The sequence below is a fragment of the Podarcis tiliguerta genome (genome assembly GCF_965153285.1).
Source record: "Podarcis tiliguerta genome assembly, chromosome: 6".
NCBI classification, from domain to species: domain Eukaryota; kingdom Metazoa; phylum Chordata; class Lepidosauria; order Squamata; family Lacertidae; genus Podarcis; species Podarcis tiliguerta.
Window position 1 is genome coordinate 10,924,300 of NC_139539.1, and position 14,695 is coordinate 10,938,994.

At 44.0% G+C, this 14,695-nt stretch overlaps 1 protein-coding gene across 3 annotated transcripts in view; it reads left to right on the plus strand.

Moving 5' to 3' along the window:
- TAF4 (TATA-box binding protein associated factor 4) overlaps nucleotides 1-14,695 on the plus strand; it is a 76,160-nt gene that overhangs the window by 38,763 nt on the left and 22,702 nt on the right. For 2 of the 3 annotated variants that reach the window (XM_083447280.1, XM_083447282.1), the window contains 6 exons: nucleotides 2,480-2,658; nucleotides 5,850-5,969; nucleotides 7,379-7,498; nucleotides 8,271-8,393; nucleotides 10,507-10,596; nucleotides 13,000-13,242. In XM_083447280.1, the coding sequence (XP_083303406.1) occupies nucleotides 2,480-2,658; nucleotides 5,850-5,969; nucleotides 7,379-7,498; nucleotides 8,271-8,393; nucleotides 10,507-10,596; nucleotides 13,000-13,242 (875 nt within the window). The remainder of the gene's footprint in view (nucleotides 1-2,479; nucleotides 2,659-5,849; nucleotides 5,970-7,378; nucleotides 7,499-8,270; nucleotides 8,394-10,506; nucleotides 10,597-12,999; nucleotides 13,243-14,695) is intronic. The other variant, XM_083447281.1, reaches the window with a different exon arrangement.

Below are 14,695 nucleotides of genomic sequence, written 5' to 3' on the forward strand. Positions count from 1 at the left end.
TGTTCCGCAGGCTTCTTCGAAAAGCTGAGTTTTAAAGGGGCTTGAAAGAGGTAAAGGAGGTGGCTGCACGAAGGCATTCTGGGAGGCAGTTTTAGATCTAAAAGCAGCAAGGATAAGAGATTGGGAGTTATTTGAGGGGAAAGAGACTTTTGAATGGCTGAAGGTCATGGGGAGAAGAGGCAGGTGGGTTTAAAGGTAAGAATGAGGATTTTTGAGTGGACTGAAGAGTAGTGTAGGGATTTAAAGAGGGGCATCACATGGTCAGAGCCACAAGGAAGACGAATAATAATACCAAGTTAGGCAACTTATCCTGAGCTTGGTTGCATCTAGAAAGTAATGTTAGACTTTTAAAATTTGGGCAACTTCCTGTGGTCAGAGATAAAGGAGAGGTTCTCTGCTTTTTTAGTTGGGTGGTGTTCTTTCTGTGACTTTTGATGGATATTGCTATTGGCTGTGCTGATTATTGTAGAGACTCTCCAGGCCCCATGGAAGATAGCATAAAACTACCCTGTATTGCGTTATCTTTGTCCTCCATCTAACCCTGAACTGGCGGTTTGGGCTGATGGAAGCTCTCCAGAGACTTCCACCTTCCTTTAGTTCCTGAGATCCTTTGGTTGCGCACGCGGAAGGATGAGCCCTGATCCTTTAAGTGCAAGGGAGCATTTAAGCAAGAGGGAGAAGCAGGGAGAGCTCCTCTCTTTAATACGTTAGGTTAAAAATGCTTTTAAAAAGTGAAATTGGAGAGCCTCGTGATATATTCTTTGTCAGATATCTTGTTTCTCCCTTCGATGTAGATAACGCTTGTCAACAGCACAAGCCATCCTTCTTCGCAGCCACGCTGAGCGTGTTTGTGCAGGCATGCTTAGACACTGGTTTATTACTCTGCACTTGATTATTTGTGGCTGAATGTGTGAACTGGCTCCATAGAAATTTTGCCTTGTTTTCTGAGGCGATGTGCAAATTCTGTCTGTTAAATAGGGCTAGTTCAGACATGCATGCTTATCACTTGCTCCAATTATTATGTGTGAACGGAGCGTGACGTATTTCTTTAGATGAGTTTCAGTGAATGAATGCTTCACTATCTGTGTTGGATTTGTTACATCCTAGTTCTGCCCAAAAGAACTGAGAACAGGTGTGAGTTTTGTTTTCAGCCCTTTCCCTACTGTAGCTGTTACAGCAGGTTAAGAGTGTAGATATGTGTGGTTAAGCAGGGAACGGCAGCTTTATTTGCCTCGTCCTTTTTATTTTTCTTTTGGGATGTAATTCAGCACTGCGCCGTCTGTTACAGATGCACTGGAGGCCAGTTATGGTTTTTATAACCACTTTTGTGACTAAATCTGTTATGGGAAATTAATTTAGAAGTTAGACAATTTGTGTTCCCTTTCTGACGAAAACCTCTGTTTAATTGGTTGGTGGCTTTTAAGGCTGCCCTAATAGAGATTGAATTTAATAGTAGGTTTTTCCTTCTGCTGTTGTTTTCACAAGTGAGTTACAGGGAAGAAGCTCAATGGTTTTTCTAGACAAGTAACTACATAAGTATGAAAACTCACACAGTCTCCTAAACAGAATGCTAGACTTGGACTGGGGAGACCTGCATTCAGATCTTCTGAAACACTCTAGGGAACTTCTGAGACATTCATTGTATCTCAGCCTAGACTACCTCTTGTTAAAATGAGACAGCACCCATGTACACTTGTGCTCCTTGGAGGAAGAGTGGTATACAAATGTGGTATGTTTAAAAAAAAAACCTGTCAGAAGCGAGCTAGCAGGAAATCACACTGTTGCTGCTGCCAGTGCTGGGCCCGGTGGCAGCGTTGGCCTGGCTCTGCAAGGCATGGGGTGAAATCCACCCAAGCGCCTAGCCGAGCATGGTCATCTGGTGCTGTTGACTTGCATCTAGTCAGTAACTAAGTGCCTACTCAGAAGACAGCCACACTGAGTTCAGTGGGCCTTACTCCCAGGTAAGGGTGTGGGGGGCTACAGTGTTTTATCTAGGCAGCCAGGGCTCCTCTGCATGACAATATCTTTTTGCACCAGGTCAGTGAGGACCACTTGCTTTTTAAAATTCTCCCATATATACAAATCTCCCTGTGTGTCTTCTGGACTGTATCTGTAGATTTCCCCCTCAAATATCTGGGGTCAAATAAGCGTTGTTTCCTTTTTATAATACATGGAGGATGGATCTGCCTTGGGAGGTTCTTGACTCTCTACATGAAGGGGCTGGGGATTGGATTTGGGTCCTTCTGCATGCAAGGCATGTACAGTGTCATTGGACCATGTCCCCCATTGTGCAGCCTGGTAATGGAAATATTCTTTGGTTAATTCGAGCTTAACTATCCTGGGAAAACAATGCCAGAATCTCATTGAAACTCTTTTCACTGAACGGTGTCCCAAGTTGCATCTTCATTGATCCCGCAGGTGGAATGACTTCCTGTTTCCCAAGGCAATCCTGACGGGCACTTTCTTCCCTCCCTTTCAGGCATGGTTCTTGTGCGCAGCGAGAATGGCCAGCTACTGATGATCCCTCAACAAGCTTTGGCGCAAATGCAGGCCCATGCGCAGTCCCAGCCTCAAACCACCATGACTCCTCGCCCTGCCACCCCTACCAGTGCTTCTCCGGTCCAGATCTCGACTGTGCAGGTCAGTTCACTGAGAAACGTAAGTAAAATAAAATCTTAAATTTCCTTACATTTGAGGGTATCCAAGCTGGCTGCCTCCAGGTGTTTTCCATTGACATGCCCTGCCAAGTTGTATTCTGCGTGCCTGCAAAGTATGTCTGCGCTGACTCTAGGTGGCAGGATTCTCAGTCCACTGAGAGACCCGCATTTACCCACCAGCCTTCCGGTGAAGCTTTTATTCCCGAAAACAAGCAGCTCCTAGTTATATCCTTTGCAAGTGCTTCCCATCCTAGAGCTTCACCCGCTGTGTTAAAAGCGGTCCAGCTTTCCATGGCCCTGAATCTCGAATTTCATAGCTGAAGCAAATGATCCAAATGTGGCAAATTTGCAAGGATTTGCTTAACATGCATACATAATATTGTTTGCATAGCTCGGTATTGCATTCGGCTTTTCATACTGTGAGCCAGTCGTAAAGGAAAGGGGAAAGAGTGTGTATCTGGAGACATGCATTTCCTGGCTGATAGTCGTCTCATGAAAACTCCCAGCGCCTTATGAATGGAATTCCTGTCCAGAACTTTGTTTACGGCAAACACTTTCACGATGTAGAACCCTAAAGACTAGCAGTGTTGCTTTCCTTCTTTATTTGTTTGCAAATTAAATCTGAGGCCTACTGCAGACTTTGTGCTTGGATATTGACCCACTTTTCTGTAGTTAGATGGAGATCAGTTTGTTAATTTCATCATCCGAATCACTCCTTTAAAAAAAAATAATGTGGAAGTTAATGGTCTGAACATGAAATGTGCATGAATATAATTGGCTGCTGCGGTCATAAGCAAGCATGAGACTTCAGGACTCCGACTGAGGCCGATGCTCGATGCTTCATGGGTGGTGCATGCAACTGTGTTATCAATGTGCTTTCTTTTGTTTGGTTTTCAAACAAAAAGAAAAGGCCGTAGGAAGTTGCATTTGGAAGTGGGTGAACGGTAGAGAGGTGCTTGACCCCCTCCCCTCCATTGTGCTTTTTGCTCAGAATTGCCCCCCTAGGTTAAGGCTACCAGATTTTTTTCAATGAATCCGGGGACCCTTTAATTAATTAATTAGTTAATTAATTACTACACGTCCAGGATGTTGATGCTGCAGCGATGGCAATGGCAGAGGGGCGGCCGCCGCCTTGACCTCAACCGCCACGTTTCCCCTTCCTCCGAGGCTTCTATCTCCTTTCTCCATGAGCCTGGGCAGCCCCTGAGTTGTTGGTTCTTCGGTGATGGTGGCGGGGAAGTGGTGTGTGGTGGGTCAGGCATGGAAGGCAGAGAAGGAGGGCTGAGAGCGGCGCGGCTTGGGCAGTGTGATGCCTCCCTTCCCATTGGAGCAGCCCCATTCCCATTCCTACTTGCGTGCAAGCAGGAGGGGGCAGGGATCTCTCAGGCAGCGTGATGCTTCCCTTCCCATCGGAGCCGCCCCAATCCCCTTCCTACTTGCATGCAAGCAGGAGCGGGCGGGGATCCCTCAGCTGGGAAGGGAGGCTTCCCTTTGCCTGACTGAGAGATCTCTGCCCCCTCCTGTGAAGCCTGCCTTCACAGCTCAGAGATCCCCACCCCGCTCCTTCTTGCATGCAAGTAGGAGTTGGGAGGCTGCTCAGATAGGCAGCATGAAGCCTCCCTTCACAACATCTTCACCGATCAGAGTTTTATCTTTTTTTCTGTGCTGTATTCAGTGCTTCTGTAAGATTTAGTTTTTATTGTTTTGTAAGCAGCTCTGGGAATGCTAGCTGTAATATAAATTACAAAAATAAGCAGCCCTACCTGCTGCCTCCCACAGCTGCCTTCCAGTAAAAGAAAACAAAAACCCATTGGTGATTCTTAGCTTGGCCCTGAGCTTCAGGATTTTGTGCTGAGTGCCGCATGGGGTATTCTGAGGCAAGCTAAAACCCCTGGCCTGAGTTTAGTGTTGCATGATTTCTGTTCACCTCTGTTTTTTTAAAATCCAGATTATGTGCTAGCAAACTCACATTCCTCAATTAACCTGCTCTTAATTGTAGAGGTGTGCTTGCCTTAATTTCCATTTTTACAATCCACTCCAATTGCGGTATTTAAAATTCTGGGTGTTTGGCCATAATTAAGGATATTGGATATGTGGCCATAGTTTAGGGATGGATAGATAGGGACTTGAAGTTGAAGCAAGGATGGGGAGGTGGGGGTACTTTAAGGATCTGAAAGTCTGGATTTGGATAATTAATCATCTCATGTTTTCTGATTCTACCTCAACTGTTTAGTCAATAGCTATTAGAATAATGCTGATTTAGTCTTAGAGCCGTAACATTTTAATGCAAATTCAGACAAGCGAATTATAACCATGTGATTTTTTATTTATTTATTTTTAAATAATAATAATAAATTAATACATTGCAGCTTCAAATATTAGGATTAAAGGAGGATTTTTTCCAGCAGAAAATCAGCCTTTATCTCAAGGTTTTTTATTAGAGGCTTAGAGACCTGACATATTGCTTTTGGAATTTTAATAATAAAATAGCCTAATTAATAATGCCAGTTATCAAGTTCAGACTTCCCTGAAGTTACATCCTGTACTCTGTTAATCTTCACAGTAACTTTTGATGAAGATCTAACTTGCCATATCAATGTTGGGATCAAGATAGTAAGAGAAGCCCTGTGACTTTTCTGTGATTCCAGCCCTATAGCCCACAGAATCATGTAGAACATTGTCCAAAACTGGTTTGAAGTCCATTTCATGATACTGGTTGTGTGTGTGTGTGTGTGTGTGTGCATTCGTACTCGTGTGCTATGCAGAAATCACAATGTGGGGAAAACCATGAAGCCAGCCAATGCCTCTACATAGCTCCATCCTTATTTCAGACATTGTGATATATATTATGATTAGCTGGTGATATATCACAATGTTGAAAACCCGATATCATCCAGCCCTAGTGGGTTATAAACCTGTTGGTTTAAAAAAACAAACAAAAAAACCCCCATGAAAAGTCTAGACTAGATCCAAAGTTATGAAGATGTGCAGTTGAAACAACTCAAATCTATAACTCTTCAGGACTAAGTACTGGGTGTGGATTTGCTTTAAAGGATGCGGAACTGAAGAAAGTGCTGGGACTTAAAATTTCAGCTCAACTTACCTTAGGTTGGATTCTAGGTTAAACTGGGCATGTTATCTATTTATATGTGGCTACTTCTCTGTGAACGTACCTGGAATTCTTTTTTGCAGGCTCCTGGAACACCTATCATTGCGCGGCAGGTGGCTCCAACCACTATAATCAAGCAAGTGTCTCAGGCACAGACAAGTGTACAGCCCACGACAACGCTACAGCGGCCCCCTGTAGTTCAGGTAAGGTTGCCAACATATGTTTACCGGCTAATCCTAAAACAGAACATTGGCTGAGACCCAGGGTGCTGTTTGGGTGCCGTTCATTTTTATGAGAATAGATGATGGAGATGTAAAACGTAAGTCACACTGGGGCCAGTGGGGCATTCTCCCAAGTAGGTGAGTGGACTCCATCAAACGCGGTGGGGCTTACGTGTAGCTTGTAAAGGAAGTGTAAGTACAATAATAAGTGCAAACAGAAATTACTGAATAGTCCAGCCCTTAAAGGTGAAGGTAAAGGTACCCCTGCCCGTACGGGCCAGTCTTGACAGACTCTAGGGTTGTGCGCCCATCTCACTTAAGAGGCCGGGGGCCAGTGCTGTCCGGAGACACTTCCGGGTCACGTGGCCAGGGTGAGAAAGCTGCATCTGGCGAGCCAGAGCCGCACACGGAAATGCCGTTTACCTTCCCGCTAGTAAGCGGTCCCTATTTATCTACTTGCACCCGGAGGTGCTTTCGAACTGCTAGGTTGGCAGGCGCTGGGACCGAGCAACGGGAGCGCACCCCGCCGCGGGGATTCGAACCACCGACCTTTCGATCGGCAAGCCCTAGGCGCTGAGGCTTTTACCCACAGCACCACCCGCATCCCCAGGTCCAGCCCTTACTGAGGTTTAAAAAGCTGGTGCATTCAAGTAGTAAAGTGTCTTAATTCAGAGGGGTGTGGACTTTCTGCAGGAGCTGCACAAGTATAGCATCGCTGAAGATTCTTTACACCTCTGAAATTATGTTACAGGTGGCCCAGATTAGTACTTGTGGATAGTTATTCCAGCTACTTTAGACTTTTGGGAGTCAGCGGATAGGTGGAACCAGCAAAGAGTTTCTCTTTCTGTGACTACGCTTCTAAACATTTCCCCCTGATAACAGCTTTTAACTGTGCAATTTTTTCAGCGTGTTTTGATTTGGACCGATTCTTCCTTGACATGTTGACTGTGTGACTGAAGTGGGATGCAAACCATAGTCCCCCCCCCCCCCCAAGATTTTACCCTCATGCTTGTTCTGTCTGCATGCACAGTGCCCTTATAATAATTGGGAGTGATTATTAAGAAGCAGAAGCAAAATAGATTTATTTCGCTGCACCACAAGGTCTGTAGCCCGTTTCATAGGTCTTGTGTTCTGCCGCCTTCTACCTTTTGCACCAAAAACACATGCTTTGTTTAATCAACTTCCAGTGTCTTGAATTCTGAATGCATAGGGCTTTGTGCCACCTGGTGGTTGTTTCATTTAACTGCGCCAGACGGGTGGCCAGAGCAAATGTCTCTCTTTTTTGGAGCCTGTTTTAACATCACTGTAAGGAGGATATTGCATCTGATAAAATGCACCCTCCCTTCATTTGCAGCTCTGTATAATTGTCTAATATCTGTGTATCTTTGCAGCCTCAGATTGTTCTGGGTAATCCTGCACAAACGACAGCATTAGGAACAGCAACTGCTGTGCAGACTGGAACGTCTCAAAGGGCGGTGCAAGCAGCCGCAATAGCCTCAGCTGCGGCCACAGTAAGCTCCCAATGACTGTTTGTTGCAAGTCAAAAGCCAAATCTTGCCAGCTTCCAAGAGAGGAACCCATTCACTTACCACCAAGTGCTCAGTGTAGGGCATACTGACTACTTCGCTGGCACAGTATTGACACTCCAGTTTGTACCTTATGGGTATGAAACTGCTAAGTGAGGCAAATGTGCTGTGATCGTGTAAATGTTTGTGGGAATTATGGTAAACTTTACTGTGCCACACACATGCTGTAAAACAAACTAAGTACAAGTTCTGCACCAAAATAACCTAATTTCTGTGTCGGCGACTGCTGGATTAAATGACATAAGCAATTTGCTTATTTTGATCTTATTTTGCACAATTTATTCTACTCCTAGTGGTGATGGGAGAGGCAAAGAACTGGGCAGGACACTGAAATCTAATAACAATACAGCAATAGTGGAAAACTTGCTCAGCTTCTCCTTCTAGCTTCTAAGATTCAACAGGCATTGCCCCACAAGCCATGAAACATATTTGTAGTAACAAGGGCCATAAACTTTCTTTAAGACAAAAACAAGGAAGCCAGGATCCTTGAGAATCTGGCATGTTTCCATTATCACATCATGTGTTTTTTATGCATGGGCACAGAATATCCACACCCCTGGCCAAATACAATTTGAATGGCAGTGTTGCCAATCGATAGGGTTGGAAGAGATTCTATAGCATTCAGATTGAATTGAAATACATTTTTTAAAGACACCCTCTCCCTTCTCACTTCCTTTTCTATCTTTCCCTCCAATAGGAAACCATGGAAAATGTGAAGAAATGCAAGAATTTTCTCTCCACGCTAATAAAACTGGCCTCTTCTGGAAAGCAGTCTTCCGAGACTGCAGCTAATGTGAAAGAACTAGTTCAGCACCTGCTGGTAAGACAGACACCAGTTTAGTTCAGATCCTCATCTGAAACATAGCTTGGGTGACTGAGAATGAGTCTCTCCCCTCTCCTGTGCCTTTGCGTATAAGAGGAAGAGAACGAAAGCTTCCAACTTAAAATAAACCGCAGTTTGCATGTCGTCTAAAACACAAGGAACAGTGGTTTGTTCTAACTAAAATCAGTTAATAAGTCAGGATCTGAAACCATAGTTTAATCATTTGTTTTTAACAACTTCGGTTGCAACGAACCACTGTTCCTTGAGTTGAGGTGCGGCACAGAACTGCAATTTGTTCTAGCACAAAACTTCCACTTCCCTCCTTGCATGTATGAAGGAGAAGATGGGGATGGAGGCCTTGGGAGCATGAGTCTTGCCTTATCTCAATCTCCAGTCCGCTGGATTTTCTGAACCAGGCCACAAACATACGGTTATGAAACATAGTTTGAAAATAAGAGAGTAAAATGTTGACTTTCAATACTGTTAGGTGAAACAAAGATTTGAGAAGCAGTAGACATAACAAGATACAGTGGTGCCTCGCAAGATGAAATTAATTTGTTCTGCGAGTTTTTTCGTCTTGTGAATTTTTTTGTCTTGCGAAGCACCACTGTGTATTGACGGTTTCCCATAGGAATGCATTGGCGGTTTTTAAAAAAAGGCACAAGATGTTTTCGTCTTGCGAAGCAAGCCCATAGGGAAATCCGTCTTGCGAAGCAAGTCAGAAAACGAAAAACTCTTTTGTTCTGTGAGTTTTTCGTCTTGCGAGGCATTCGTCTTGCGAGGTACCACTGTACTTTTCATGTGTTTATTCCTTTTGCTTAAGAAGAAAAGGGTTAATTCTTTTAGAAGCATAGCATACAAGCATAGAATTGTAGAGTTGAAAGGGAGTGTGAGAGTCATCTAGTCCAACCCCTTGCGATGTAAGAATCTTTTAGCCCAGTGTCGGGCTCAAAGCCATGAGAGTCTCATACTCTACTGAAACTTGGATGCTGCCGTACTCCCAACTCATCCTTGACTTTTTGCCATTCTGGCAGGGTCTGATCAGACTTGGGAGTTCAGCAACACCTGAGGACCACAGGTTAGCTACCCCTGTTGTAATACCCGAACAGCAAATTCTGAAGTAATGTACAAGGTGTTATGGATGCGACTCAGAACATCTATTTTTAAATATAAGGCCAATGAGCAGGGGAAGCTACAGAGAAGCAACCTGTTTCTCCACAGCAACCTGTCATAATTTTCCAGTGTCTTATTGCTATCCATTTAAAACATGTCATCTTTTTTTAATGTGAATTAAGGATATAATTTCAAAACATTAAAAAGATTGACTGCTTAAAATGAAAATATGGGAATTTTCCTTCCCACCCAACTTTTCTTTTTATTACAACAGTCACATGTGTATGAATTAACAAAACCTAGGCAAGATATACCCTAACAAGACAGAGTTCATTCATGTGAAATGAAAACCATAGAAGGCTTCAGTCATATGGATGTTCTCATTGCTCTCCAGTACTGAAAAACCACAGTATTGAAAAAGCAGAGAAATCAAAAACAACCCAGTCAAAATAACAGCTCTACCATTTGATGTAAACATACACTTTTTTGTGACTTTTTGAAATTATTAGCATTCTGCTTATGAGCATAGAAAATAAGAGCAGTTCAAGTGTATTAAAAATGTATTTAAACTGAACTTGCTAGCAGATGTGTTATTTGCATTTTAATGTTGGATGAATATGTAGCATTCTACTTGCAAAATGCCTTAAATAAATTTACCCAGTTAAGTACAGTGGTACCTTGGTTGTCAAACTCCATTCGACTCCCAGAATGGTTCAGAAACCAAGGTGTGGCTTCCGATTGGCTGCAGGAGCTTCCTGCACTCAATTGGAAGCCGTGTCGGACGTTCAACTTCCAAAAAACGTTCGCAAACCGGAACACTCACTTCCAGATTTGCAGTGTTCTGGAGCCAAAACGTCCGAGTACCAAGGCATTTGGCAACCAAGGCACAACTGTATCTTGTCAAGAAGATATGTCCTTCTTATACGTTTAAATGGTTGAGGGCTTAATATATGGAATTCATTATCTGGAAAATCTGAATCTGAATTTTGTCCTTCAGGATGGAAAAATTGAAGCAGAAGATTTCACCAGCAGACTGTACCGGGAACTTAATTCTTCACCTCAACCTTACCTTGTGCCTTTCTTGAAGGTAACAACCTCTCTTCATTCTAGTTGCATCACTTGGCAGAGAAGCCTCTTGCCCTTCTCAGTAAAGAAGCGGGAAACACTGTTAAAAATGGGTACCAAATTAAAGTAATAAAGATGACTGACTACCAGAACAAAAAAAATCTCTTTCTGTTCCTTCGTAAGAGGAATCGCAGGGGGATTTTCTTGATGTAAAAACTATAGAGTGCAGCTGTGACAATATTCTGTATGCAGAATATTGAATTGCTGTGTTCACACAATCACTGCTGGAAATCTGGTAGACCTGGTGAGATCCTGGGTATACACATGCATTCTTGCTCTCAGCATCCCTTCCTCCTAAAAAAGGTGTATATGGAGGAACTATAGGAATTTAACGTGTGTGAATCCCAAGTCATGCTGTATTGTGTGTGCAAGGTGTATGCAAACGTGCATTTTCAAGCTTGATATTATACCACTTGTTCTGATTTCCAACTAGCAATTATTGTGAAATGCCCTGGGTATGCTGTGAACCGGCCTGGAATCTGGGGATGAAGGGCGGTATACAAATTTTAACAACAGCAGCAGCAGCAGCAACAACAAATAATAATAATAGGAAGAATAAGAATTCTATGAGCCAGTTCCATTGGTTAAATATTAGCTAGCACCATACTGTTGGCAACCAAGTCAGATGGGCAGGGTACAAATATTATAATAATAATAATAATAATAATAATAATAATAATAATAATAATGCAGTATACTCTGCATTTTTGTTTGGTTCCTCCTGATAATGTGGCAAAATCCACAGTATTTCCAGTCCGTCTTAGGGGATCTGCACAGAAATGTCAGATCTTGCACCCAGGAGGTACTCCTTGTCTCAGACGTCAGTGCTTTGAGCATTCCTGTCAAGCCTGTGCAGTCAAGAGTTGCAGACTGTAGATTTTATTTCCTCTTCAAGGATGGGCTTTCCTCTGCTTTGAGGCAGATTCCCAAGTACTATTTTCATCCCAGGGTATTAAGAGGTACGCACAACTCTAACTCACCTTTAGCGCTTCTCACGCCGCACAGGCATCTTTACAACAACTCTGCAAGATGGGTCAGTATTCATGCCCCCACTTGTCCCTGCAAATGGGGGCGTCACTGTGGTCAATTCAGTAATTAGGAGGCAAAGCCGGCGCAGTTTTGGGCTATTGATTTGCCCCTCTCGTGAAATATTGTAGCCAGGTTGTTCGCTCGGCTGGAGTATAGAGTTTACTGTTCCACAGAGAAAGTTTGTCCCCTTTGGACAAGTAAGTATTACAAATACAGTGGTGCCCCGCAAGACGAATGCCTCGCAAGACGGAAAACCCACTAGACGAAAGGGTTTTCCGTTTTGGAGGTGCTTCGCAGGACAAATTTCTCTATGGGCTTGCTTCGCAAGACGAAAATGTCTTGCGATTCCTGGGGTTTTTTTCCGCTCCCCACCCCCTTTTTCTAAGGCACTAAGCTGCTAATAGCCTTTTAGCAGCTAATCCGCTAATCCCTTAAGCCTTTAATAGCCGCTAATAGCCGCTAAACCGCTAATACAGTGGTGCCCCGCAAGACGAATGCCTCGCAAGACGTTAAACCCGCTAGACGAAAGGGTTTTCCGTTTTGGAGGTGCTTCGCAAAACGAATTTCCTATGGGCTTGCTTCGCAAGACGAAAATGTCTTGCGATTCCTGGGGTTTTTTTCCCCTCCCCCCCTTTTTCCCAAGCCCCTAAGCCGCTTAACAGCTGTTCGCTAAGCCGCTTAACAGCTGATCGCTAAACCGCTTAACAGCTGATCTAAGCCGCTTATCAGCTGATCTAAGCCGCTAATAGCCTTTTAGCAGCTAATCCGCTAATCCCTTAAGCCTTTAATAGCCGCTAATAGCCTTTTAGCAGCTAATCCCGTAATCCCTTAAGCCTTTAATAGCTGCTAATAGCCGCTAAACCGCTAATAGTGCTAATAGCGCTAATCCGCTAATGGGCTTGCTTCGCAAGACGAAAAAAACCGCAAGACGAAGAGACTCGCGGAACGGATTCTTTTCGTCTTGCGAGGCACCACTGTAGCACTAATCCGCTAATCTGCTAATGGGCTTGCTTCGCAAGACGAAAAAACCGCTAGACGAAGAGACTCACGGAACGGATTCTTTTCGTCTTGCGAGGCACCACTGTACAACCTAAGATTCCTTCTTTGATATGGATTTTTATCTCTGGATAGCAAGGCTTGAGATAACTTCTGATTCCTGACTGTGTTCCTTGTCTAACAGTATGCTACATGGGGGTGTCACTCACCACAAACTACTGCACATTTCTGATGCCTCTAGGGATAACTGAAACTTGATGTTAATTTTTTGGGTGGGTGTGCGTGTGCATTAGCTTACACACACAGCAGTGTGACGTCACTTCCTCTTTTGTTCCCGTAGCGGAGCTTACCTGCCTTGAGACAGCTGACTCCAGACTCGGCGGCTTTCATTCAGCAAAGCCAGCAGCAGCAGCCTACGACGCAGCCCACGACGGCCCTGACAGCGGTGATGCTGAGCGGCTCAGTTCAGCGTACAGCAGGAAAGACCCCTGCCACCGTCACAAGTACCTTGCAGCAGCCGGTCATCAGCCTAACGCAGCCGACGCAAGTTGGGGTTGGCAAACAAGGGCAGCCCACGCAGGTGGTGTGTAAACCAAAATGAATCAGTCCTACACTTTACCTCCCAGAAAACTGAATCCTTTCCTTCCCAACACCAGTCAGTAATGGGCATAAGCTGAACGTAAAACCAAATATCTTGTCGATATTGCATTCATGTTTATCAGTTGGTACAAATGTGTGCTCTGTAGTCAATGGTCTCCTTTTCCATCATCTCTGGAAAAGCATATTCAGGAGGTGGGCATGTAAAGCATGTGTGCTTAACCCTCTCCCTACCCATTTTTCTGCTCCAAATTGCTCCCAGCTGGATTTCAGCTGCAGGGGAAAAGTAGCTTTGGTGTGGAGGGAGGAGGGGAGAGAGCAATTCAGAATGGAAAAGCTGTAGATGTAGAAAGAGTCGGTGATTTCCACCCCCCAAAGCTGTTTCTCTGCTTCGCATGCCCTTTACCCATACCTCCTTTTTCTTGATAAAGAAAAGCTCTATCAAGGATATATTACAAACTTTTGTGCATTGGCCCTGAGCTGCATGACACAACTTCTATCCTTACTCTAGCAATTGCTGTGTGTTGCTGCCATCGCAGTCTCTCTGGCAGTAGGTATAGGAGAAATTAAAGGGAGGTGCTGCTTCGCATAGGCCAAAAGCAACCTCTTGGATTCATTTCTGCAAGATAGCCAGTAGCAGCAGGTAGCTTTTAAAAGTTCATGGAGAAAAGTTCTTCGAACAACGACAGTTAAAACTTGCATGTTCAGAATCAGCATACAAATGATTTGCCAGAGGCTAGGGGCAAGCAGTAGGAGATAGCCATATCCATTGTATCACAATTGCAAGGTTCCTAGGAGCATTAGGCTGGCTACTGATAAGAGACCAAACAGTGCACTAAATGAATGGCAAGACAGCTGTTGCGTATGTGCATTGATAACCTCTCTGAAAGAGGTTCTGTTGTCATTTACAAATGACAGTTTGATTTTGCTAGTGTCTAATGATTCAAACCTGTATTGGATTTGACTACCCGCACTTGCCTGTCAGCATTCCTGCTTTTAGTTATCTGAAGTTCTAAGCTGTTTCTTTTCCTGTACTTCCAACTGTGAGGATGGGCTACTCTTAAACCCACTGCTCCTGTACTGCAGGGGAATGGGGCTTTATGGCAAGGTACACTCATGATCCACAAGGTGTATCTAAATTATGCATTAAATGAGGAGAGGCTTCTGACAACTTTGTACCCCAAAGTCTGGCAGAGCAACATCACCCACGAAAAATGGAATGGTGTTCATTCTTGAAAAACTTTGGGACAGGGCTGTAGTGGTTGTATATAAAACAAGGGGCCTCTCCAGGGCTGCATAAAGCAAATCTTTTTATCATGCATCTCTAGACCCTATTAGGTTGATGTGGAAAATACCCTTTTCACATATGGCCTGCTTTAATTTGAGAGACTAGCGGCATAGTTAAAGGCAGTGCTATTTTTCTAGAAAAAGAGGTGCCA